General features: G+C 37.3%; 5 protein-coding genes across 12 annotated transcripts; 1 reads left to right on the top strand and 4 right to left on the bottom strand.

Moving 5' to 3' along the window:
* Window positions 1-411: 411 nt before the first annotated feature.
* On the top strand, window positions 412-5,923 carry LOC102607273 (monosaccharide-sensing protein 2). Of its 4 annotated transcripts, XM_052431947.1 has the most exons (7): window positions 792-1,045; window positions 1,249-1,323; window positions 1,581-1,710; window positions 1,904-2,470; window positions 2,885-3,804; window positions 4,650-4,837; window positions 5,233-5,923. In XM_052431947.1, the coding sequence occupies exons 3-7, from the start codon at window positions 1,632-1,634 to the stop codon at window positions 5,675-5,677; spliced, it is 2,199 nt and encodes a 732-aa protein (XP_052287907.1). In that variant the 5' UTR covers window positions 792-1,045; window positions 1,249-1,323; window positions 1,581-1,631; the 3' UTR covers window positions 5,678-5,923. The 4 variants fall into 4 exon arrangements, with proteins under 4 accessions (XP_052287908.1, XP_052287907.1, XP_006486570.2 ...); XM_052431948.1 differs by lacking the exons at window positions 792-1,045; window positions 1,249-1,323 and adding an exon at window positions 412-430; XM_006486507.4 differs by lacking the exon at window positions 792-1,045 and having other exon boundaries at window positions 1,157-1,323.
* A 61-nt stretch (window positions 5,924-5,984) lies between these two features.
* On the bottom strand, window positions 5,985-7,446 carry LOC102624909 (homoserine kinase). The gene has a single exon (XM_052431950.1). It carries the CDS (start codon window positions 7,328-7,330, stop codon window positions 6,230-6,232), a length of 1,101 nt encoding a protein of 366 aa, XP_052287910.1. The 5' UTR covers window positions 7,331-7,446; the 3' UTR covers window positions 5,985-6,229.
* Window positions 7,447-7,777: 331 nt separating this feature from the next.
* On the bottom strand, window positions 7,778-13,568 carry LOC102630882 (glutamate receptor 3.2). 4 transcript variants are annotated; one of them, XM_025101702.2, is made up of 7 exons: window positions 12,872-13,568; window positions 12,030-12,419; window positions 10,543-11,888; window positions 10,179-10,456; window positions 9,860-9,891; window positions 9,367-9,761; window positions 7,778-8,490 (listed from the first exon to the last, which is right to left on the bottom strand). In XM_025101702.2, exons 2-7 carry the CDS (start codon window positions 12,277-12,279, stop codon window positions 7,999-8,001), a joined length of 2,793 nt encoding a protein of 930 aa, XP_024957470.2. In that variant the 5' UTR covers window positions 12,280-12,419; window positions 12,872-13,568; the 3' UTR covers window positions 7,778-7,998. The 4 variants fall into 4 exon arrangements, with proteins under 4 accessions (XP_024957470.2, XP_006486565.2, XP_052287905.1 ...); XM_006486502.4 differs by having other exon boundaries at window positions 12,030-12,307; XM_052431945.1 differs by having other exon boundaries at window positions 12,030-12,307; window positions 13,213-13,568.
* Window positions 13,569-15,539: 1,971 nt separating this feature from the next.
* On the bottom strand, window positions 15,540-18,547 carry LOC102631400 (probable anion transporter 5). Its single transcript, XM_006486504.4, has 2 exons — window positions 18,215-18,547; window positions 15,540-17,585 (listed from the first exon to the last, which is right to left on the bottom strand). Exon 2 carries the CDS (start codon window positions 17,447-17,449, stop codon window positions 16,130-16,132), a length of 1,320 nt encoding a protein of 439 aa, XP_006486567.2. The 5' UTR covers window positions 17,450-17,585; window positions 18,215-18,547; the 3' UTR covers window positions 15,540-16,129.
* A 619-nt stretch (window positions 18,548-19,166) lies between these two features.
* LOC102630375 (protein NUCLEOLAR COMPLEX ASSOCIATED 4) lies at window positions 19,167-23,715 on the bottom strand. Of its 2 annotated transcripts, none has more exons than XM_006486500.4 (15): window positions 23,225-23,715; window positions 23,018-23,110; window positions 22,856-22,929; window positions 22,698-22,759; window positions 22,548-22,599; window positions 21,914-22,014; window positions 21,704-21,795; window positions 21,498-21,611; window positions 21,119-21,177; window positions 20,848-21,022; window positions 20,453-20,626; window positions 20,204-20,351; window positions 19,886-19,943; window positions 19,668-19,773; window positions 19,167-19,563 (listed from the first exon to the last, which is right to left on the bottom strand). In XM_006486500.4, the coding sequence occupies exons 1-15, from the start codon at window positions 23,594-23,596 to the stop codon at window positions 19,357-19,359; spliced, it is 1,887 nt and encodes a 628-aa protein (XP_006486563.2). In that variant the 5' UTR covers window positions 23,597-23,715; the 3' UTR covers window positions 19,167-19,356. The 2 variants fall into 2 exon arrangements, with proteins under 2 accessions (XP_006486563.2, XP_006486564.2); XM_006486501.4 differs by having other exon boundaries at window positions 21,498-21,599; window positions 23,225-23,714.
* Between the last annotated feature and the right edge of the window lie 423 nt (window positions 23,716-24,138).

Here is a 24,138-nt window from a genome sequence, read left to right as displayed (position 1 = left end):
CATCATCACCCTCATTTTCATGTACAGAAATGAAAGACCCTTGTTATCTTCCTCATTAGCTACGCTACCACATTATGTCTAATTGAATAATATAACTAAATACCTGAATTATTTTATAAAATTTCACTTGTAATCAAGTATCTTGAATTTTCTAATATTTATCAACATTTACCTCTTAATTATCATATTAATAAACTGTAATTAAATATTTCTATCTAGAATACCGATTACATAGTAATGAAATTCTATTTATTTAGGGTAAAAAAAAAAAAAAAGTCTAACTGAGACCCACAAAAGGTGGTGGGTGCCAAATGTAAATCTTTAATTTCATGAATTAAGGGGGAAAAACAAAACTTAACAATAATCATATGGATGGAGCAGATCCATTCATAACCAAAGTAGATTGATTCCTTCTCTGCATCGGAAACTGGTAATACTTTTAGTTTATTCTTCTTCTTCGGTCTTGTTTAACGCTAACTCAGCATTTACCATTCTCGTTGCGGTTAAAAGAAAAGAAAAAAAAAATTGTTTTTTGGTTTTTGTTTATAATGATATTGTTACATCCTTAAACAAAACAAAGACTATAAACAAAACCCTCTTGTAGATTTAGAGCTTTTGTCGTCTTAGTGGTAAATTTAGTAAATATAAGGACCATGGCTGAGGCTGACAAAACAGCATCATGTTCATGCATTATGATCCTTCTTTCAAGGATCTTCTGATGATTTGATCGCTGACATATTTTTTAGTTATTTATTTGGGTACCAGTTGTTAAACATCTCAAAGCCATATTCTTTACACACACACACACATGCCCAACAATTAATAATTTATCATTCAAGAAGTGTTCTTTTATTTGCTGCATCTCGTTATTCGATCTTGTGGTGTTCATATATCTTTGATAGCCATAAAGTTTGAAACTTTTTTAAGAGAAAAATTGGCCTTTCATTATTTTTTTTTCTTTTTTTGTGCAAACAAGGAAGGTGGTAGTATGTGTGAACGTTCAACTGAAAACCAATACGTGCAAGACAGATAAAGAGGTCCAGAGGCAGGTGTCAGATATGCACAAGGGCTTAGTTTCTGTTTTCTCTTTTAGCTTTTTCTGTTTTTCTCCAGCAAATCAAAGCGTCACATTTTTTATTTTATATATTGGGTTTGTGGGTTTGCATTTCCTTGTCTTTTGATTATTATAAAAAAATATCATCATTTAAGGGTCCAACTTTTTGACATCAAGTGACGGGCAATTTGCAGTAACTGTTATTGGCCTTTTCTGCATCTGATGATTCCTGAAACTCTCATCAAACACACTTCTGCTTCTTCCTATAGGTAATGATATAGCCACCTGGCTTGTTTTCTTTTTGGATTTGGACATCTGGGTTTGCCTTGTTTTGTCCGCTTCATGGTTCCAGTTCTGGGATCCGATTGGTGTTATACTGTTTCCACTTAGTGAGTTCTTAGTGTTTTGCTGTGCTGCTTCATAAAGCTTTGAAATTTAAGGATCATATTTGTTGCTATATTTGTTTGACGGTGAGTGTATGATCTGTGATGTGAGGTTTGTCATTTTGTTTTTCTTCTTTTTTCAGGTTGTTTGGTGGAAACTTTTGAGCGGATTTCGACGTTAGTTTCTGGGAAAAATGGGTGGAGCTGCGCTTGTTGCGATTGCAGCTGCTATTGGAAACCTACTGCAAGGATGGGATAACGCTACTATTGCGGGTAATTTACTCTTCTATGTATATATTTCTTTGTTATACGGACTACGACTGATTTGTTTTTATATGAGCTCGATATACAAAGTTTGATCCTTTTTGAATGAGATCAAGTTGCTTTCATTTCTTATACACAAAATATATTCATTTATCAAATATGTTGAGGCCTCATAAATTTGATTTTCTTGTTTTTACTGCAGGGGCTGTTTTGTATATAAAGAGAGAATTCCATTTGGAAACTGAGCCCACAATTGAAGGGCTAATTGTGGCCATGTCACTTATTGGGGCTACTTGCATTACTACATGTTCTGGAGCCATAGCTGACTGGCTAGGTCGCCGTCCAATGTTAATAGTCTCATCTGTACTCTATTTCATTGGTGGCCTTGTAATGTTATGGTCTCCCAATGTTTATGTCCTACTTTTGGCCAGGCTTTTAGATGGATTTGGAATTGGTTTGGCTGTTACACTGGTTCCAATTTATATATCTGAGACAGCTCCTCCGGAAATAAGAGGATTATTGAATACACTTCCACAGTTTACTGGTTGTGTTGGAATGTTTCTGGCATATTGTATGGTTTTTGGGATGTCTTTGATGACGGCCCCTAGTTGGAGATTGATGCTTGGAGTTCTTTTTATACCCTCACTTATCTATTTTGTGCTGACTATATTTTACCTACCTGAGTCTCCAAGGTGGCTTGTGAGTAAAGGGCGCATGCTTGAGGCCAAGAAGGTTTTGCAGAGTTTGCGTGGTAGAGAAGATGTTGCTGGTTGGTTTTCCTCCCTGAATCTTTGAAAATAAATGGTTGCTTTTGCCTTGGTGTACAAAATTTTTATTTGCATGAGCCTTAAATATTGAAAATTGATTTGCATAATTTGCATATAATATGATTCCAAATGCATTCTGCATTTGGAGACAAGTTCATGGAATATAATAAATCACATTTTTTGCATCTGCCTATGAATTTGATATGGATATAAAAAACTTTTCTGAAATCAAAATAACAGTAAAAAGTTGCTTCTAGACAATCTGGATGTGAATTTGAACTCTACTCGTGTTATATGAGAACTGTATGCAGGAGTTTACAAAGACGTTTAAGACTTTAGAAGTCCATGGTTAAAATTACAATATGATGAGTAATGATGCTTCATGTGGATGATACTGAACTTCCTCGGATGTACAGGTGAGATGGCTTTACTGGTTGAGGGACTTGGTGTTGGGGGTGAAACATCTTTAGAGGAGTACATAATTGGTCCGGCCAATGACCTTGCTGCTGATCAGGACATATCTGCTGATAAAGATCAAATCAAACTATATGGGCCTGAAGAAGGTCTCTCCTGGATTGCTAGACCAGTCACTGGACAGAGTATTGTTGGTCTAGGGTCTAGGCATGGAAGTATGGTGGATCCTCTTGTCACCCTTTTTGGCAGCGTGCACGAGAAGCTTCCTGATCAGGGAAGCATGCGAAGCACGCTATTTCCTCACTTTGGCAGCATGTTTAGTGTGGGAGGAAATCAACCTAGAAATGAAGAGTGGGATGAGGAGAGCCTTGTCAGAGAGGGTGACGAATATCCATCTGATGCTGCTGGTGGTGACTCTGATGACAATTTGCAGAGCCCATTGATCTCCCGCCAGACGACAAGTATCGAGAAGGACATGGTTCCACCTGCCCATGGTACCCTTTCAAGCATGAGACACGGCAGTCAGGTGCAAGGAAATGCTGGAGAACCAGTTGGTATGGGGATTGGTGGAGGTTGGCAGTTAGCATGGAAATGGTCTGAAAAGGAGGGCCGAGATGGAAAGAAAGAAGGAGGATTCAAAAGAATCTACTTGCACCAGGAGGGTGTCCCTGCATCTCATCGTGGATCCTTAGTTTCTATGCATGGTGAGGATGTTCCTGTAGGAGGTGAGGTCGTCCAGGCTGCTGCTTTGGTGAGTCAAGCGGCTCTTTGTTCCAAGGAGCTTTTAGATCAAAATCCAATCGGACCAGCTATGATTCATCCATCTGAAACTGCAGCAAAAGGATTCAGTTGGAAGGATCTAGCTGAACCAGGAGTTAAACGTGCATTGATGGTGGGTGTGGGCATTCAAATACTTCAGCAGGTAACATATGGAATCACTGATAGAACTGCCATCTTCTGCGTGGTTATTCATGGAAAACTTAAAACAGTGCTACCTAGTTGGCTTGACCTGTGGTATGCGGAATGGTAAACTCTGGTCATTTGATTGGTCTACATCACCATCTTGGCATCTTGTGTCTTGTCCTTTAGGTTGTTGAGGAGTAATAACCTGAAGAGATATGAAAAATATATACTTATGCATGCTGAGCTGAATTGATCTACTTTCTGATGTCAGTGATTTTCGGGTTTTGAGCTACTTAATTTAGATGAGTACATTGTCAACAATGCCATCATCATCATTTTTTAGTTATATTCATAAACTGTGCAACCCTGTTTTCCTAAAATCTTTCTGAAATGATTATTATTAAAATTACTGAAACATGCATGATATGATTGGGCATATACTGTGATGAGAATGACATAGAGTAAGTTCAGTATTTGATTTCCACTGATCAGATCATAGAATTATGCATATGTAAGATGAGGAGGTATGTCGGTACTCTGTTTTTCTCACCTTGGTCTTGACAGGCATATTTGTTTATTCTGTAAATATGAGTTCTTTTCCTGAAGAATATTGCGGTCAATATGCTTCTCTTCATGGAAATCTGCTTTGACTAGGACATATAAATCTTGAACCATATCTCACAGCTTTCTGTATTAAAACATAGTTCTTAGATATATTTTCACTTTCTGGGACAGTATCTTAAGCAAATTGACATAAGTCCCAGTTCAAGGTGTGCTGGCTATGATAATGTCAGCCAGTGGCACTTTCTATTATTTGCTCGTTAATCTTTTTTTTTTTTTTCTTCTCCAACTTTTTAAATGCAGTTATCTGGCATAAATGGGGTTCTCTACTACACTCCTCAAATTCTTGAGCAGGCAGGTGTTGGAGTTCTTCTTTCAAATTTGGGCATTAGTTCAGCTTCAGCATCACTGCTTATCAGTGGCATCACAACCTTATTGATGCTTCCATCTATAGCTGTAGCCATGAGGCTCATGGATATTTCTGGCAGAAGGTAATTTCACATTCCACTCTGTTAATGTTCTACAGTATGTTATTATTGGACTGCGCAAAAGTTCTATGGCTGTAATGCTGGTACAATTCTGGTCTGAAATGAAGTTATCTATGGATTTAGCTAGCCTATTGTGCTATATCCTGACCGGCAATTAGTCGTGCTTAATTGCAAAAGGTTCTATTGAATGCTCAAGTCAGGTCTTGATGTGGTACTGGTTTCTGTAGGGGGCTTCATACCTAATTTGTTGCGTCATAGGTTTGCTGACATTAATGTTGATTTTAATGTCTGTAGCCCAAATTTGATTTTAAACATCTGCACTAGCTTTAATGCTTGATTTTAACATTCGGTTTTTATGTGGGTTATTTTATTTATTTGTCCCTTGTTTACGTTTGCAGGACTTTGCTGCTCAGCACAATCCCCATCTTAATAACATCTCTTGTTGTCCTAGTCCTGTCAAGTGTTATAAAGATGGGTTCTGTTGTGCATGCATCAATCTCGACTGTCAGTGTTGTGTTATATTTCTGTTGCTTTGTCATGGGTTTTGGGCCAATCCCTAACATACTCTGTTCGGAGATCTTCCCCACCAGGGTACGTGGCATCTGCATTGCCATATGTGCCCTTGTATTTTGGATAGGTGACATCATTGTCACCTATTCACTCCCAGTACTGCTCAAATCCGTTGGCCTTGCTGGTGTTTTTGGTATGTACGCTGTCGTTTGTGTCATATCATGGATATTCGTCTTCATCAAAGTTCCAGAAACAAAGGGCATGCCGCTTGAAGTGATTACAGAGTTCTTCGCCGTTGGTGCAAGCCAGGCTGATGCTGCCAAGAACAACTGACGTGGTCATTGACATTGAAAGTTTTGGCGGAAGTTCAATTTTTTTTTCTTATTTTATTTTATTTTATTTTTTTTTACTTCCATCTCTCTTTGTGCTTTCTTCTAGGTTGTTGGAAAACAGGATGCTTTGATTTTTGTAGAAAGTATTACATTTTTTTGTTCCCATTAGTTTGTTTTAATGTTGAAATGACTTGAATGTTTCTCTGTGTAATCTGTTTATTTTAAATAAACCGTTCGGTTACTTGTATCGTGTTTGTCTTGCCTAATTTCCGGAGACTGAAATCTGTGAAAAAAATACAAGGATGATGTGTTGTAAAAAGAAATAATATTGCTCAACAAGTCTTAACATTCATCAACATCGAATTGGCTCGTATGATTGCTGCCAATCTACTTCAAAAACCAGACAATCATCAAAAAATTGATTCAGCATTCATTCATCTTCATCCATTGATTCAGCATTCACCAAGCAAACCACACTCCATTCCGGTCTTATTAGCGAAGCAATCATCAGAAAATTTCTAAAACACATTCATTCATCTTCATATTTTCACATTCATCTGGGAGCCCGGACACTCCCAACAAGCCTGGCACCAACTCTATCCAATCTCTTAACCATAGACACCGCCTTCAAATTCCCTTCTTTCCAAAACGCCTCCACCATCTTCTCTCCAATCACCTTCCCTTTCTCTTCATTATCCACTACCGCCACCGCCGTGGGCCCGGCCCCGCTGATGGTGCACCCGTACGCTCCCGCCTCAACTGCTACCTTCTTCACCGCCTCCATTCCCGGAATCAATGGGGCCCGTTTTGGCTCCACAATCTTATCCGATGACAAGGCCTTCCCCAGCCCCACCGGGTCCCCGTTCAACACTGCCGCCACCAACGCCCCCGCCTGGCTGCAGTTCCAAATGTGGTGCGGCATCCCCACCTCCGCCGGCAACGCTGCCCGCATTTTCTTGGTCGGCGCCTCGAATTCCGGAGTTACTAGAACAAAAAGAAGTTGCTTTTTCTCAGGAAAATTTAGTCTCATCAAATCTAACGGCTCGTAACTACGAATCAAAACGAAACCACCCATGATCGCAGGAGCAATGTTATCGGCGTGGTAACCGGACACTTTAGCTTCCGATTCCAAGCCGGCGAGAACTAGTTCATCCGGGAGTAATTTATTTCCAAACATTTCGTTGACCGCTACCGCAGCAGCCGCCGCACTGGCAGCGCTCGATCCGAGCCCAGATCCTAAAGGAAGTCCCTTTTCCAAAGAAAGCGATAAACCCACCGAGCGAACGCCGAGCATTTTCATGGCGGAGATTGCGGCGATTCCGGCGCAGTTCCAGAGAGGGTTTTTGCTGAGTTTCGAAGGGCCGATTACTTCGGAAATGGAGACCTCGCCGGGGTGAACACTGGGATCGACTTTTAGGGAGACGTAATCGCCGAGGCCGTCGACGGCGCAGCCGAGGAAGTCGAAGCAGGGCCCGAGGTTGGCAACAGTGGCCGGCGCGAAGGTTTTGACGGACGTGAAAACAGGTTCGGGTTCAGTGGTGGTGACGGTGGGCAAAGAACAACTGCATTTAAAGATTGGCTTTTTTGGCGCGGGATTGAAAAAGACTGTGAAATGATTTGCGGGTTTCACTGCAGATGAAAAACAGATTGCCATTTGAGAAGTAAAAGAGTTGTTAGGGTTTTCGAGAGAGAGAGAGAGAACAGAGATCGCTCAGTGATAACAAGTAAGAAGAAGCGTTGCCTTTAGTTTTTTTTCAAATTTGTTAGTCGGTTCTTGTTAATCGGTTCTTTGGTAGTTGGTAGGGACTAATTAAGGCAAGCAATAAATTTATAGAATTATTTGACATTTTCAAAAACTAATTGGACTGATACGATAATTTCACTTTGGTTGACACGTAAAATTACTGACGTCACGCGCGACTAAACTCCTAAATTTTGTTTGGGTACGTTTAGTTAAGGAATGTGGGCCACGTCCGTCCTTGGCATCACGGCGTGCCAGCATTGAAAGCACAGGTTGGCAGACAAATAAACTATTCCCTCCCTAGAAATATTTTGCACAATTTGAGTCTCAAATTCAACTCCTCACATCCAAATTTAGTAATTTATTGAAAGGAAAATACAACTTTATTAAAATTTCGATCTAGAGACAGGATTACAAGGGCACGCTGCCAGACTCTATACACTAGCTCTCACATTTTAACAGGTACCATTTTCATGCATACGTTAAATCTTCTACGCTAACTATATTGCATTGTATGAAAATCACATAAGCATTGAATCTTGATTCAGAAAAGCAATTATTGACCATATGTGAACTGACCATTAATGGAGCCAAGTTTCATTATTATACTGCTCCCTCTCCTGAGAAATATCCCTATTTATTCTCGCTGATCCATTTTTTGGCTCAGCTTCGATCATATAAACATTTGATGGCATATCTTCACGTTTTCTCTTTAGCTTGCTCTTTGTTCTGTCTACCTTTTCATCCGCAAATGATAAAAAAGTTTGGAGGCGTGCAGAACGAGAGCTGCTGGGAACAGAGGAAGCAGATTCTTCTGCGGAGTATTTTTTGAATTGGCGTAACATCAAGCAGAAGTACGCGAGGAGAGCTAGGAAGCATGCAATCCCACAGATAAGGAACAGTCCCCGGAAGCTTTGAATTTGAAGCTGTTCTGAGTCAGACTGAGAGCTCTCAGAACTACAAGCCTTCTTTCTGAGCCACTTGTCATGGATCCTCTGAAGCTCACCGTTCTCAGATAGAGTGAGAATGGCAGTTGACATATCAATTGCTAATGGAGAGTCTCGTGGAAATGCCTAGACAACACATTCAACAAGAAAATCAGTTGGCCTAAGATCACATGTGATATCCAGTCGGTAACATAACTAGCAGAAACATAGAACAATTCCGTTGACATAATTAGTTAAAACTATAGCTCCTGACTCATGAAGTCTTGTACAAGTTTTGCACAAGGACCATATTCCCACTGCTACTAAAATGGATTATAGTCGCCTATTTCAAATGCTCTCCAACCAAACTATTCTGAGGATTATTATGTATAAGCTGGTCAGCAAAAACGGTTCTCCCAACATCCAAAATGATCACTCTCATGGCAAAGGTTGTCTGTGGAAATCACTTAAAAAAAATAAAAGGTTTTGAACCATAGGCCTTCGCATGATGTCTATAAAAAAAAAAAAATGTATGGAACTATTAGGCCTTCACACGATGTCAAATATTTAGTGTTTTCAGCTAGACTTCATTCTCCCTCCAGGTGTTCCTTCAAAATACATCCTAAGGCAACACTTCTTAAATGTAACTCAACAGAACCTAATTCTCGATGGTAATCATAGCTCTACAACCAATTTCACCAGTAAGTTCAAGTTATGTCTTAATCTTTCATTAAATATCTACTCTGGCTGCCGCAACTAGCTTTTGGTCATTTGATATTGATTGCCTATAAAATTCTTTGTCCATTACACCTACCAATTTCTAGTCTCTTTAACTTCTTATTTATTTATTTTTTAATATATTTTTATCTTATTTTTGGGGCTTCACAATAAAGTAATGGAGTGCCTAGCATAAACATCAAGTAAATCCAGCTAAAGGCACTCCTATGGGCTTCATTTAACTTGATTAACTAGAATTAAAAAATAAAAAAATTGATATTAATACTCTTATCCTCGAATACTCACAAATCCCCAGCCGCTTTTTGTGAACTCTTGGCCTCTAACTGAAAACTGGCAATGGTCTGAGAGGAACAGATCTATGTATGGTCTTTCATCGACGACAGCTGCAACAGTTCTATTCTCAAGGGCAATCGCATATTCTTCTGGAGAGCCAAGAGCAACAAGTCTAGATTTTGGAATGCTGAGCTCCTCAATCAGATAGTTTTCAGCAAAGGACCCAACTTGGTATCCTACACGATCATTACTCGTCATCAAGGTATCAATTCCTTTGATGGGTGAGGAAAGCTGTTGCACTGTGAGGATTGATGTCAGGCTTGCAGTATAGCTTGAGGTAATTATAAGAACAACAAAGAGCCAGATGATAAGCACAACACGACCAAGTGTGCTCACTGTATTTTCTCCTGAAAATATGAAGACAATTATAGTTGGTGTTATGGAGTAAGATAATTTTATATTCCTTAACAAGAAGCTGCAAAGATTGTCAAAGTGGAAAACTTACTATGGGCAAAAAACATAGTAGAAAAGCTAAACCTGTAAGGTCACAGACAAAGTCAGATCAGGAGTTGCAAAAGGCATCATTATAAAGACACAAATCAAATTCAAATGACAAGGGATACAGAATATGCTTTATTTTGCCCAGCTGGAGATTAAGAGGAAGGAGGCCAAGGTCGATTCTCAGTAAGTGACCATCCAATTGTTAATTATTTTGATTACTTTGAGACTCAATAACATTTCAACAGATTATTTTTGAAGAAGTTCTTCAATTTTAATCCTCGTATTCTTTTCATTTAAATGACAATCTGCATGCATGTACTCACCATAGAACTGTGACAATCTGTTTTCTAGGAGGCCCTCTGAATTCATCATTTAATCTATGTTCAAGGATCCAAACAACTGTTCCAACAACAAGGAAAAAAACTCCTGTGACTGCCCACATCAATGGAGTAAAGGGCCGCAAGAATGCCCAAGCACTTGAATTCAACTTCCTGACAGGGGCCACCACAACCAGTCCCGACTCTATATACGGCTGGGTGAAATCGACAGCCTTTGTTCGGTTCGTTACGATTGCAATGTCACCCACTGCAGCATCAAAAACCTACAAAATAATATTCACAGGATTGGTAGGAATTATAGGCTCACCCTGGTAAGTTGTGCAACTTTCTTCGTTAAGATTCTACTAACCCCAGTTGTGATTTGATTAATGAGCTCGCTGTAGGTTGGATTCTTGTGGCCATCTCCATATGGAATAAATTTATAAGGAACTGCATATGGAAGCAAACGTACAGCTGCAAGGAATACATCAATGCAATACCCATGAACTATATCAGTACCATTCACTTTAAAGACAAAGTCTCGATAGCTAACTCGATTTGGGACTCCAATTCTTAATTGCCTTCCATTATTTGGAAAGACCCAACCACGAGGCTTGCTTGTTACTCCTCCAGGCCATACCACACTGTATAAATGTTGGTTTGAACTTGAACGATTAGCTGGTTTTCTATAAAGTTTCTCTGGGGGCACCACAGATAGACCAGAGTAGTTAGACCAGTATCCAATCTGCTGCGGATACCCATGTTCAATTACATTGATTATATCATATGACGGATGTAAGAGGGATCTGTCTTGATTAAAATGGATTGGACCAGACAGACCAGTCATATTGGTCTGCAATATGTTTGCAAGGAACTTCTTCCCTCCATCAAATATGCTCAATGCACCAAGATTTAATGTCCCGCCCCCTAGACCATTTAACTTTGTATCATTTGAAAATGAAATGGTGTTGCCCTGATCCAGAAACAATTTCAAAGCACGAGCAATCATCCAAACTGTATCATATGCATATAGACCATAAGGATTCAATCCAATAGAACCATTACTCAGCGTGTTCCACCGAGACACAAAATCCCTTCTTCTTTTTGAGTCAGGTGTATGTTGTCTAAGGGTGAGAGCTCCTAGGATGGACTTTGCAGTCTTCAAAGAAAGTGGTGACTTGGAATCTATAAAAGTTGACAGCCAAGTGGTAGCTATCCAAACATATCCGCTGTCCATCATCCCAAGCCTTTGGGCCACATCGAAGACCATGAGACCCGTTCTTGAGTATCCGTGTACAACAATCACTCGAGCTTCCATCATTCTAACCTTAACTAATTCATTTCTAACATCAGTTTCAGTGACACTTTGATCAGGGGGAAGTGCCGATTTATATGAAATTTTGCACCTTATCTCAGCAAGCTTATCACCCAACGCAGTTACACCATTTCGGCCCTGATCATCATCATTAAAAATTGCAATAACTTCTCCCCAGCCAAAGTAACTAACCATCTCCGCAATGGCAGACATCAGGTATAGATCATTGGGTGCCGTTTGAACAAAGAAAGGGTACTGGAGAGGCGACAGGGTAGGGTCCAGAGCCGTGAATGACAATAGCGGGACTTGGAGTTCATTGGCCAAGTGAGAGAGCACGTGTGCCATTACAGCACTTTGTGGACCAACTATAGCTAAAGTATCAGTCTCCATGAACTGCAATGCTGAGACCAGTGAAGAAAATTTTGAGTATGATACCTCAACCAAGAAAATGGATTTCTAGCCAAAGGACAAGAGAAAGGTGCATGATACAAATAAAGCCAAGTAAACAGACTGACAAATAACAAGCAATAGAAAAACTGTACCTCCCATGATGCTGAGAAATCCATTGAATTTGGCGTCATGCATTGTTATGGACAATTTCCTTCCGCCGAGAACCCTTGGATCCGAATTAATATCATCCTGAGCAGCCTTCATGGCAATCCTTGAAACTTGTCCATTAACGGTGCCGAAAGAGAATATTGCTCCAACGTTCAGAACTTCAGGCTTCAGAGCCCCTTGTATAGCTGTTCCAATGCAGAAACTGAAGATTGACACGAGCCACCACAGATTCATGGTGATGCTAAATGATGAATCCGACCACCTAACATCCAAAATAAGACAGACAACAAATTTTGAAATGAATTAAGAAAATCTGCAGGAACGAACTGCGAAGGAGAATCTTCCTTGACCAAGGCAAGGACAACCTCGAGTAGCTGAAAAAACACGGGGTGATGAAAAAAGTAATAAGAAAATCAATTTCTGAACAGGTTTCCACCTTGAAAGAGAAATAACAATTGGAAGTTCCAAACATACGAAAAATAGCAATTAAGTGATCCAACATGCAAAAGCTTAATAATAGTGAGAAGCCAAAAGCAAAAGGCTGATGGAGGGAAGGAAAAAAAGAAAAAGAAAATATTGTCTTTCTAAAGAAGTGTAATAAAACAAGCAAGCAATACCACCCAAAAGCAACCAAATAACGAGTGAAAATTCAGCTGATCTCCGGGGGTCACGAGGAAGAAAAACTCACCTCAAAGCTCAACAGGAAAGCAGGCCAATGTAAAGGAACCAAAGGAAAGACTACCAGGAGCACAACCACCCATATTCTTAATAAAAAAAAAAAAACAGTGCCCAAAAAAAGAAATCTCTTGTTAAAAGTAATACTTACAATTAAAAAGCCTAAAGGCTCACAGGAAAGAGAAGCAACCACTTGGCTCAGCAGCGTACACCTTTTAATATCTTAATTAAGGGAATACCTTTTTATTTTTTTATTTTTTTAAGAATTAAGGGAATAATAGTACTTCAAGATCATGAAAAAGAACAACTTGCTAAGTTGGGTTAGCGATTGCCACACTTATCACGTGGCAGGGAGCTAACTTTCCTATTGTTTATCAATCATGGTCAACAACCGTTGTCAAAGATGAAATCTTTCGACAAAACTGAAGAGACAAAAGTTAAAAAAGAAAATCCGGGGTGCAGCCGTAATTTAGAGTAAGAACAGATGCTAACATGCATACGGTGAGTGACTTGAAAATAATGGTAGTGGCCATGAACTGGAGACAATGACAGTGACAGAGAGCACCATGAATGGAGATGGAGGGATAACTACAGAGAGCACCATAAATTTGGCTTTGTTGGGGGGTTTTTAAGGTTTTTTTTTTTTTGCTATTTATTTAATTGATTGTGGAAGCTGATGTCTTTGATGATGGTGGACATTTGGAGAAGCATGATGTGTTTGAGAATGTTTCAGGCGCATGTGAAGAAGATGCTATATTCTGGGAAAATATAATTCGTTTATTGTGTTTTGTCTGTAGCTGGGAAAAAACCTGATCCACGGAGGACTACTGAAGATTTTATCTTTTTGGCTTGTGCTTTGTTGGCTGTAGCTTTTGGTTATATTAATAAAGTTGCTAATGCCAGTCCGACGTGGGGCCCCGGCAAATATAGTGGCATTTCGTGGAGGATGTATATGAGGATTCAAAACTAATTTTGAAAGTTAAGTAGATCATTTTAATGTTTAATAAATTTTTTAAATTACTTTTTGCCGAAAGTAAATTTTAAGAAATTAGGAAATGGTTTTTTTTTTTAAAAAAAAATTAATTTTGATAATTAATTCTATGCTAATATATGTTATAAAATAAAGAAATAAAATCTTATCCTCGCATATATTATAGAAATTTAAGATTATCCTTATTCAATTAAGAAATAAAATCATAAAATTTTAAAAGATTATAATTATTACCAATTATATTAAGATAATATAATAACAAAATAAAATTAATAAAATAAAAATATGTATTTTAGTTATCAATTATTATATCAGTAGAACATCGATAAATTAATACTTAACAAATTGATAACTTTAATTAAATAATATATATTTTTATCAATCCCACCTTAGGGCCAACATAATAAAGTAATTATTCAATAAATCTACAATATAATAAATTTTTTTAAAATCACATTTTATTGTATGTCCGTCTTATCAAATAACTAACAATTACCTAATTTGAAACTAAATCCACATGATACGTCACGGTGATTTTATGAAATATGTAAGTTCTCATTATTATTTGTTGCTTCTTAAAATTGATTTGAAATTGGATCTACCTCTAACTCTTTGTAATGCAAATTGTTAGTTAATATCGTCGGGTTACAACAAGTGCGAGACAAGCTCTATATATAATATTTAATAATAAAAATAAATAAAAGCTCTACAATGATCTAAGTACTACCTATGTGAGTCAACTAATATTCAAACGGAACATAATATATACTAAATCAAGAGAAATAAGTACTACAAAAGTAATCATATTTTTCAAGAAATAAGGAAATTCTTCGTAAATTATAAATTTATTAGTTTATCAATATATTAATATTTGTTAAATTAATAAATTCTTCATAATCTCAATGTTATTAATATATCAAGGTTTTATTGTACATATTAAAAGATATTATATATACATGATTATAATTGTGTAAATAAATTTTATTTAAGATTATATTCATTTAATTATTTGTATTCTTACAATAATTTAACAATAAGATTAATCAAACACATATGACTACTTTTAAAACTCACATCAATTTTAAAAATAAATTTTATTAAATATTTAATTAATTCTCTTCATACTTAATTATTGTTAAGTTATCAACAATTATTTTAAAGGCTAGGATATTACCAAACTAGCTTTAAGCCTCGTGGGATGAAAATTATTAAAAATCCAGAGCAGCCTCTTGGGATGAAATCAGCACAATTTGACCAGGCTTGTCCTGTTAAGCAGCAGCAGCCGCAGCAGCAGCCAATTAGGTTGGAAGGCTTGAAATTAGTATTCAGGATTAGTAGCTCCGATGCTAACAGCTTGTTAGACTGATGGAACTTTTATGTAATTGCCTGGTCTATTTTTCTCCACCATGTTTTTAAATCATTGATTTCGTTGATGATCTAGTGGAAAATATATCTGGAATCATCGAAGGAAGAATCTAATCATTCATTACATGAGCACAATAGGGATGCCAGATTCGCGGCAAAATTGTCAACAATTTATTATACGATAAGAATGCACCAAACTGCAAGTGGGTCAATGGGAACTTCCACTCCATGTCGGCCAAATGTCTACAAGACTTTTAAGCATCTTTACTGACTCTCATATTTTGCAGTGGACCATGTATGATTTTCTCATCATCTTTTCTTTTACTAGCTCTTGCAGCAGTGCCATTGAAGTGCTGGCTAATGGATTTTAGCCTCCAATTTATGACGCTCTAGTGGACTTGCGCCGTAGAGATAGTACACGTTTAAGTAGTGCTTTCCCCTCTTAATACTTGAGAACACAAAATGGGGGCATGAAAACAGTTGCATTAGCACAACAATCACATCACATGATTCTTACAAACTTTTTCCTGATATTCCAAATAAAAGTAAAACAGTTAAGCAGTTAAAAAATGAAGTATAAAATCAATGAAACAGAAATTCTTGGCATCTTATTCCTAGTTTAAATCTTTCCCAATAGGGACAAGATACTGTTTCAATACACCAAAGAATGCTTGAGGTTGAAATCTGGGCACTGGAGCAGGAAGTTCTGTTGAGCATAAAGATCAGTGTGTTCAACCATGCAACCAAATCATCATGGTCAATAAAATAAATCCAAATACGTCTAAAACTTGACAGTATCTGAGCACTGAAAGTAAAATTGCCACTTTGCCATGGTATGGAAAGCCAAAAAATGTGGAAAAATATCTTCAAATTAATCCTCTTGTAAGTATCTATTCTACGTCGATCTTTGAAAATCTCCTATTGTATGTGGGGACTTCAATATGAAACCTTCCTCAGTAGAAAGCATACACTTGAATGGGGTTTAGAAGGCTCACCAGCAATGTTTGTGAACTCACTATGTAACATCAGATGATTTGTTGCAACAGGCCCACCTCAATCAAAAATCCTTTCCCCAGTTGAGAATAACAAAAACACGAAAGAACTAAGAATGCAAAGCAACCCAGGTATAAAAAAGACTGCTCTCCAGCTTTCTGGACTTGAAAGATCAGAATAAGTAGTTTTAGCAGCTTCAAGTAGCTTCCCAGTCATATCAACCCCAACAATGCCCGCCAATGTACCAGCTGTATTAGAAATTCCCATCACTATTCCTGCATATCTTGGAGCAATATCCATATGATTCACTGCAAACCCAGCTCTTCCCAAGGCCAAGAAACCAAGAGCGATGGAAGAACAAAAGATGGCTCCATTTGAAGATCTGAAAATGGGAAGTGCCATCAGCGCAATAGAAGCAACCATGAATCCTACTGTGTTCAAGAACTTCCTGGTTCTAGTCACAGACAAGATCCTTTTCGTGATCAAGTGGTCAGCAACCACCCCACCAATGTTTGAGAATATGAACATGTTGAGATAAGGCATCATTTTGGAAGAACCCATTTCCTGAAGACTGAGCTGGAGACCCAGCTCAAAATACGTCGGCAGCCAATTCATCAAGACGTACAAAGCATAATGGAAAGTGAAATTATTAACCACAATCGCCCAAACTGGCAAATTGACTACAATTCTTTTCCATGGAATTTTGGCAGCTTTCATAGCACTTCCCCCATTGTCCACTTTCAACTTCTGATCTCTCATAGGCAACAAAGATTCTCCAAAACCAGCAGCAGAGGCTTTTGGATGCTCAGACCGAGGAGGGTCAGTAGCATATTTGAACCAAAGAAGCGACCACATACCACCCAGTGCTGCTTCAGCATTAAATACAGAATTGGGACCGTTGTATTTCACAAGGCTTGGCAGGAAAAGCATTCCCATTGCTGCACCTAGGTACATCCCAGAAGTTGTAAGTGAAACAGATCTAGACCTTTCATGCGGTGGAACCCACTGAGCTAGGACGGTATGGATGGAAGGGAAAATAAACCCTTGTGACACACCAACAAGCAAGCGAGCCACAACCAAGATAAAGACATTGTTGGGATCCAGTTTCAACCAAAAGCAAGTTGATGACCACAATACAAATGAGAAAAGTAGAACCTTCCTTCCTCCTATTTTCTGAGCTGCCCATCCTCCAGGCACCTGAGAACAGGCATAACCATAATAAAATGTAGAAAGTATAGTGCCTTTGCTCGATTGGTTAACCCCAGCAGCATCAGCAGCAGCAGTATAAGCAATGGAGAAGCCCACACGCTCTATATAGCAAACACATGTGCTGATGAAGGTTAATATGACAATCAGGTAACGCTTTGGAAAATTCATCATGCCAATAGTTTGCCTTGACTTCTCCAAAGGAGAATCAGATATTCCAGTGTCTTGAAATGACAATCATAACAGCTCACGGACACCACTAGCAATCCATTAAAGAATGATGACAGCCAACTTTGTTACTCTTCAAAACCTATTAACAGAACCTATAAAGTTATAAAAAAGAAAAAGAAAGGAACACTGAAAACAAGAAAGAAGACGTATAAACTTGCAATGATGAAACTAAACTTTAAAAGAGATTGCGACAATTATGAAGATCAAACATTTTACAAATGAATCTGCCGCCGTAAGGACAGCAACCAGGTATCGCTAAACAAAGAGACCAGTGTTAGCTCCCCACATCAAATACTAGATACTCTGAACCAAAAATTTTAAAGGACACATATAAACAACTACAAGACACTCTGAAACCATAAGCAACTGCAAGATCAACTAGCCGTGTATTCTATTGTTGCTGCCGAAATCCATACCTCAACCTACATAGTACATGTAAGATCATTCATTTTCTTCCTCTGCCGTCATTCGTATTATATAGATTCACATTGTGATTTTGCACATTATCAAACATCTAACATAATAAATGAATCGTAGCAACTGCAAGCAAAGAAATCTAACAAAACAAAAAATGGGAAAAATATTCAAAAGAAGTCAATTGCAACTCGTAAAATAAAAATTTCCCAAATTACCTAGATCAGATGACACACTATACATAATAATTAAGAAAAAGAAAAACAAAACCCAAGATGAGCAAAAAGTTAATACCTTAACGAGAAAAGGAATCAGGAGAAGAACCATTACTGGGTTTTCACCGCGACTATTATTTTAAGACCAAACAAAACGAAAAAGAATTCCCTTTAGGCAAAATGAGGTGACAATGCAGAGCATTTGATCAAAATGGGAACCCTAAAAATGAAGAAATCGCTCTGCCAAGTCAACATGACGATGACGTGCTTGAGGCTGAAGGACTAGTTGCCGCGGTGATTTAAATTAATTAACTATCTCGATCTCGCCTTTCGCGTGGTGGATGGATTCAGGTCTCAAATTGAGAAACAGGGACAGCTGTTATACTTATTAATTGCCTCTATTATTTGACTCTATGACTATATTTTAAGATTTAATAGGAGTTTCTACTTTCTGATCTTATTTTATTGAAGTCTTGTTTGTTTTAATTGTGATTTTGTAATTTTCTCTGCTGTATCTCGTTTGATTTAACCCTTTGTTTCTTATATATTTATGTGTATAACATGTATCACATTTGTTAATTTTTAAAAAATTTCACTTGATTTAAAAATGTCAACTACACTATCATATTATCGAAAAAATTTCAAACCAATGCCCTTTTTTTTAATTTGAAAAAAAATGGTTTTATTAAGATTAGGAGTAACAAAAAAGGGTTTTTTTTTTTTTTAAAAAAAAAGGTGCTATGAAGGTCGGTTTGACAATGTATTGTGATTGCTGCCGAACGAGTCAGATCTTTGGCTACAAGCTATATACTAGTTATTTGAGGGCTCCTTGTCCAGGTTTTGTTACATACCTTATTTACTATATTCTAGGACCATCTTCATCCTGCAGTGTCTGCCCAGTTAAAAACCTTTTTTTTTTTTTTTTGGGCATTCACCTAGAGCACCTTAGATTAAGGTTAATACAGATGGACAATCCAAAAATATCGTTTGTGGGGCGGTTTTTCTCGGGGTTGTCTGGCAATGCCTCTTGCTTATCAAATACCATTCTATAATTGAAAAGCAAAGCTCATTTCATATCCAACAATAACAGGTTGAAGTTTGGCTGTGATTAAATCTCCAGCAAAATTAGTTGCATAGTAAATGTATTTTACTCAAAAACTTTAGTGAGCTGCAAAACTTATCTGCTTTCAATAACCAGATACTCCCTACACAATTTATGACTTATGAGCATTCTATCCGCTGTCGTTTCGCAGAAATGTGACCATTTTCTTCAGACAGACATGCGAAGTTCTTTTCTTTGTTCCCATTACTGTTTTCCTCGGTTTTGTCACATATGAACGTCCAACCAGCAAAATCTGAATCCGAAAACAAAGAGGTTGGTGTTGTCTTGTAGAATGCAAGTGGGACCTGTTTTACACGTCTCCTAATCTGCAATTTAAAAGTTCACAGAATTCGATATTGATTTGCATTCAGCAACATTTCAATCAAACTTTTAAGGCAAATTAGCATAGGATATGGTAATATTTATTTACCTCCTCTCCAAATATTGTGGCATAGGAACCCGAACAAAAATCTTTGACATTGATTTCAGTAGTTTTTGCTCTAACTGTCAAATCATTCTCCAATGACAAGACAAACCTAATAGCACATGAAATTAAATAGTTGGATATATGTATGTATATATGTATGTATGTATATATGTAAATGCATGTGGCATGCACTATATTCGGGCATAGCATCAAGCACATACCTTGATACAGGTGGGCAATAGTGGTGACGGAGGGTGTCAATCTCCCAAAGAGAACTTCCTGTTAGAAAAAGTTCCATTGATAAATAGACTTTCAAAAATTCACAGACAAACTAAATTCGACCACCCAAATAAACAAATATAGACATATGTCTGTGCATGAATAGACAGATAAAAAACCAAATTGGGATACAAATGTGTCCAAAAAACACTGTTTACTGTATAAAAATGATAGCTAATTCTCCTGAAGAATAAAAATTGGAACACTCATGCTACTTCCAGTACCAAGAATTTAAATAAGAAATTGAAAGGAATACTCACTCATTGCATTGGACTTCACAGGATTACTTTCCTCATCGTCAAAATGATCAATGCCAGGTTTTATGCTGGATATATTTGCGACAGTTGCAGCATCAACAATCTCCTTCTCTGCCTTGGAATCATCATTGTGAGTCTCATTGCCATCTTCCTGAAAAGAAGATCGCCCCATTCATTACAATTTTTGCTGCAATGCAATGAACTAAACAGATAGGAAAAAAATCATGGTAGATAAAAAGATGGTTTTGCTACCCGGTGCAGCAAACAGTTGATTGAAGGATGCCTCCGCAAAAGGTTGTGAATCAAAGCCATAATAACTAATGCTCCTGAAGGAGGAACCAAAATTGATAATCTACTCAATTTCTTCACAAAAGCAGCTGCCAAGTATGCCGGAAGAAGTGGTGACCTCAGGCAAGAATCAAGAAGCTGCACCAAATAACTATCACTAACTTTAGATACCTCATGGAATCGACGCTATTGAGTTGATTTATTCAGATACCAGAGAGATGTCTGACTTAAAACCATTATAGAATCATATTCAAGTTCTGACTTCATTTAACCTTCAACGAGATTAAACAATCTTCAATTAATATGTAATTCCAACTTCATTTGAGACCCACAGTGAACAATTTAGCAGTTTGCATTACCTCAAAAAATTTCGCCCTATGCTTTGCCATAAAGATAGAGGGCACCAATAGGGCATAAAGTTTTTCATAGAAGTTGGGATACTCCAAACCATGTTGAGTCATGAGGATAAAGAGACTGCTAAGAGCCATGACACTGACAACCCCACCAATGTCATATGATCGGGTTAAAAAGTCACTGCATGTTATCAGGTACAAACTCAGAATAAAGTAAAAAAAGATATCATATCTCAACAATGGAAAAAAAAAAAAAATTGTTGGTTTGTACATTCACCATAACATGATGGGATTGGACAAGAAAGGAATAACTGCCCGATGAAGAGTAACAAGAACCTGAGCATTAAACAGAAAGCAGGTCAGAAAAGGATGAAGCATGACAATAAAATATATCTTGTATCAAGAAAGGGAAAATAATATTAAGAGAGGAACTTAGAAATTCCAATTCACTGTACAAGCGAGCATAAGCTATTACTAAATTTGAGCATCAAAGGTTAACTGTTCCAGTTCCAGCCCTGAGCCTAGCTTCTAAACTTGTATTAAGATGTAAGTCCCAAAGAGTTGGCTTTGTATTGATATTAAATTTCAAGACAAATGCAAGTATATCAATGAAACCTAACAATAGTGTAAGCAGAGATGCAAGCTGCGAGGTTTACCTCCTTGTATATATCAACAGGTAGTGGCAACCTAAGAAATGTAATCCAGGCTTTAGTGAACTTTGATTTCATCTTTTTGGATATAGTGGCTGCAGACAATGCCTGAAGACATGACTAAACACTCAATAAAAGTTGCAAATAAATTAGAAAATTCAACTGGAGATGGTGTCAAGAAAGTGTTTTCCAGCAGTTAACTAATAGCTTACATTATTGTTAGATTTTTCGGCCTTGGGCATTTTAACTTTTGTTTTTGACTTCTTAGATGCCTCTTTGAGATTGCCTTCTTCAGATGAACTTCCTAATGGTTACCAAAACAAGCAAACTTTAAAGAAATGCACACTAGTCATGAATATAATACAAACTCCAGAAAAAGTAAGACATGTCATCTTCAAGATTAAAATACGACAAGGAATTACCTGATCCACTCCACATCTCATGCTCAGATTTTTCATTGTTGTCTTCCATTGATGGGATTTTTGATAAAATATAATAACTCTTGCGTAGAGAAAGCTCTATGCTGTTAGGAAACAGAAACAGTTAAGTTTCATTAGTATCGTGAATACTTTTTGAACAAAGTTTAACCTTAAAAGAGAAAATAACAAAGGGAGAAGAATAAAAGAAAAGGGAAAAGACTACCAACTAATGTAACCAGTGAGATAATGCAGTTCTCAATGTCAGTACTATTTACACATAGAAATGGAAACAATGTAATATGACATCCATGTTCAAACATACCCTATTTGTGAGAAGCATCAGTGTTTTGGACAAGATGGTGCATTACACTGAAAGATAACCCACAAACCAACTACCGTCCACTCAGAAAAAGTAATGGAATTTCAATCAAAGCGATAAGCATGAAAAAGTCTTCAAAGTTCAAGAAAGATAGTAGTATACAAAATGCATATGAAATCATATTAATGGAGAAAAGTTTTAGAAAGGAGAAAAAGAATTTACTTAATGAAACAAATTATCGAATTTGCATTGTTCAAAATGGCACTTGCATAGAATAACAAACAGATTACACTTTGATCTTGAATGACTCTCACTAACCTTGCTCTTGAATGACTCTCACTATTCTCATCTGCACTACCAGTTTTGTCATCTACAAAGAGAAATAATTCAACTACTAAGAAACAAAAGGCAGTTAAAAAAAAAAAAAAAAATTACACAAGGTATGAAGAAAAGAAGAGAACAAAGTACCAGAGATGCCTTTTCCCTCCAAACTTCTAGCAAGCTTTTCCATACTGATGTAGGTAAAATAACTGCCCCAAGCCCCAAAAAAAAAAGATTTAATATCCTGGCTCATTGGCAGTGCATGCAGTATGCAAATAGAATAAAATAATAATTGTGATCAGTACCGAACATCAATGTACTTGAAATACTTTGAAGCAAGAAAGTCTGTAACAGAACCGACAGACTCCGTAGAGTGAACCTGAAAATTAGGAGCCATTGCTCACAAACATCAATCTAGCTAGTAGCTAGCAAATTCTTAAAAAGTAACTAGTCAAACTGCAGCTTACAATGCTATGAAGTAATTTATGATAGATGGCCGAATGAAACTTCCCTCCATTTCCCAACTTCACAAACTCCATTAGGGTATCCAACACAACTTCCTAATCAAGCCATTCCACTTATCAAATACGTAATTTTTAAAATAAGAAAAAAATATTATTAATTAATTGATTAATTAATTAATACACTTTAACAAGAAAAAAGTAAGAACTTACTCTCAAGAAAACATAAGCATCCTCGGATTGCGGCGAAACTAAAACGAGGAGAAGCGACTGAACGAACTCGTCGAACTTGGAGCGAAGCCAAGTTTTATAAATAAACTCAGGATCGTCTTTTCCAGAAACTTCGGTTCGCTTCGTGGAAGAGGGGAAGGAGGGAGGGAGGTGAGGCAAAAGGGGAGAAAAGAAGGACTGCAGAGTGAGGAGGGATTCGAGGAGGAACTGCGGCGGCGACGACGGAGACACGAACGTGAGCAGTAGAGGTAAGTTGTTTATGTGAGCTCTTGATGATAGCAGCTGCTGCCCTAGGGTTTTTAGTTCCTCTAACGTGTGTTTTCGCTTCTTTGACTTTGAGAGATTTGTCGCCATTCCTTCTTCTTCTTCTTCTTCTTTTCTTGCTGATTACTTCCTTTCTCTTGCTCCAGCTCCAACTCTCAGGAGCTCCGTCTTTCCGCCCCTTTCCGTACTAGGTTTCTCATCCCAGCCCTTGGCGTTGCAACTTGTTAGTCTCATTGGTTACATCTCATAATGGGCCGACCTAATTTAGCCTCTGTCTTGGGCTTAATGATTTTATTCTATCCTAGGAGTGAGCCTTTAGACATCCCTCAAAATTCCCCATAAAATCTATTTTTAATTGAAATTATTTAAGTAACTATAGATAAATTAATTTATTTCTTAATTTAAATACGAATTCAATTAAATAATTCCCTAAAAAATTCAATTAAATAACTATTCTTTTCACAAACATTATACATTCTCATTTCTATTTTAAGTTTTAATTAACAATATTTTTTGAGAAAATTATAAGAATTTAGAGTTATGGAGATAGAAATTATGCAATAAAAAATAATTTTAAATTTTATAAATTTTATAAATAGAAACTTAATTGAACTAATTTTTTTTTAGTGAAA

Source organism: Citrus sinensis, chromosome 8, assembly GCF_022201045.2.
Source record: "Citrus sinensis cultivar Valencia sweet orange chromosome 8, DVS_A1.0, whole genome shotgun sequence".
Lineage (NCBI taxonomy): Eukaryota > Viridiplantae > Streptophyta > Magnoliopsida > Sapindales > Rutaceae > Citrus > Citrus sinensis.
Note: the sequence above shows the minus strand (reverse complement) of the source record. Positions and strands in the feature narration are given on the sequence as shown.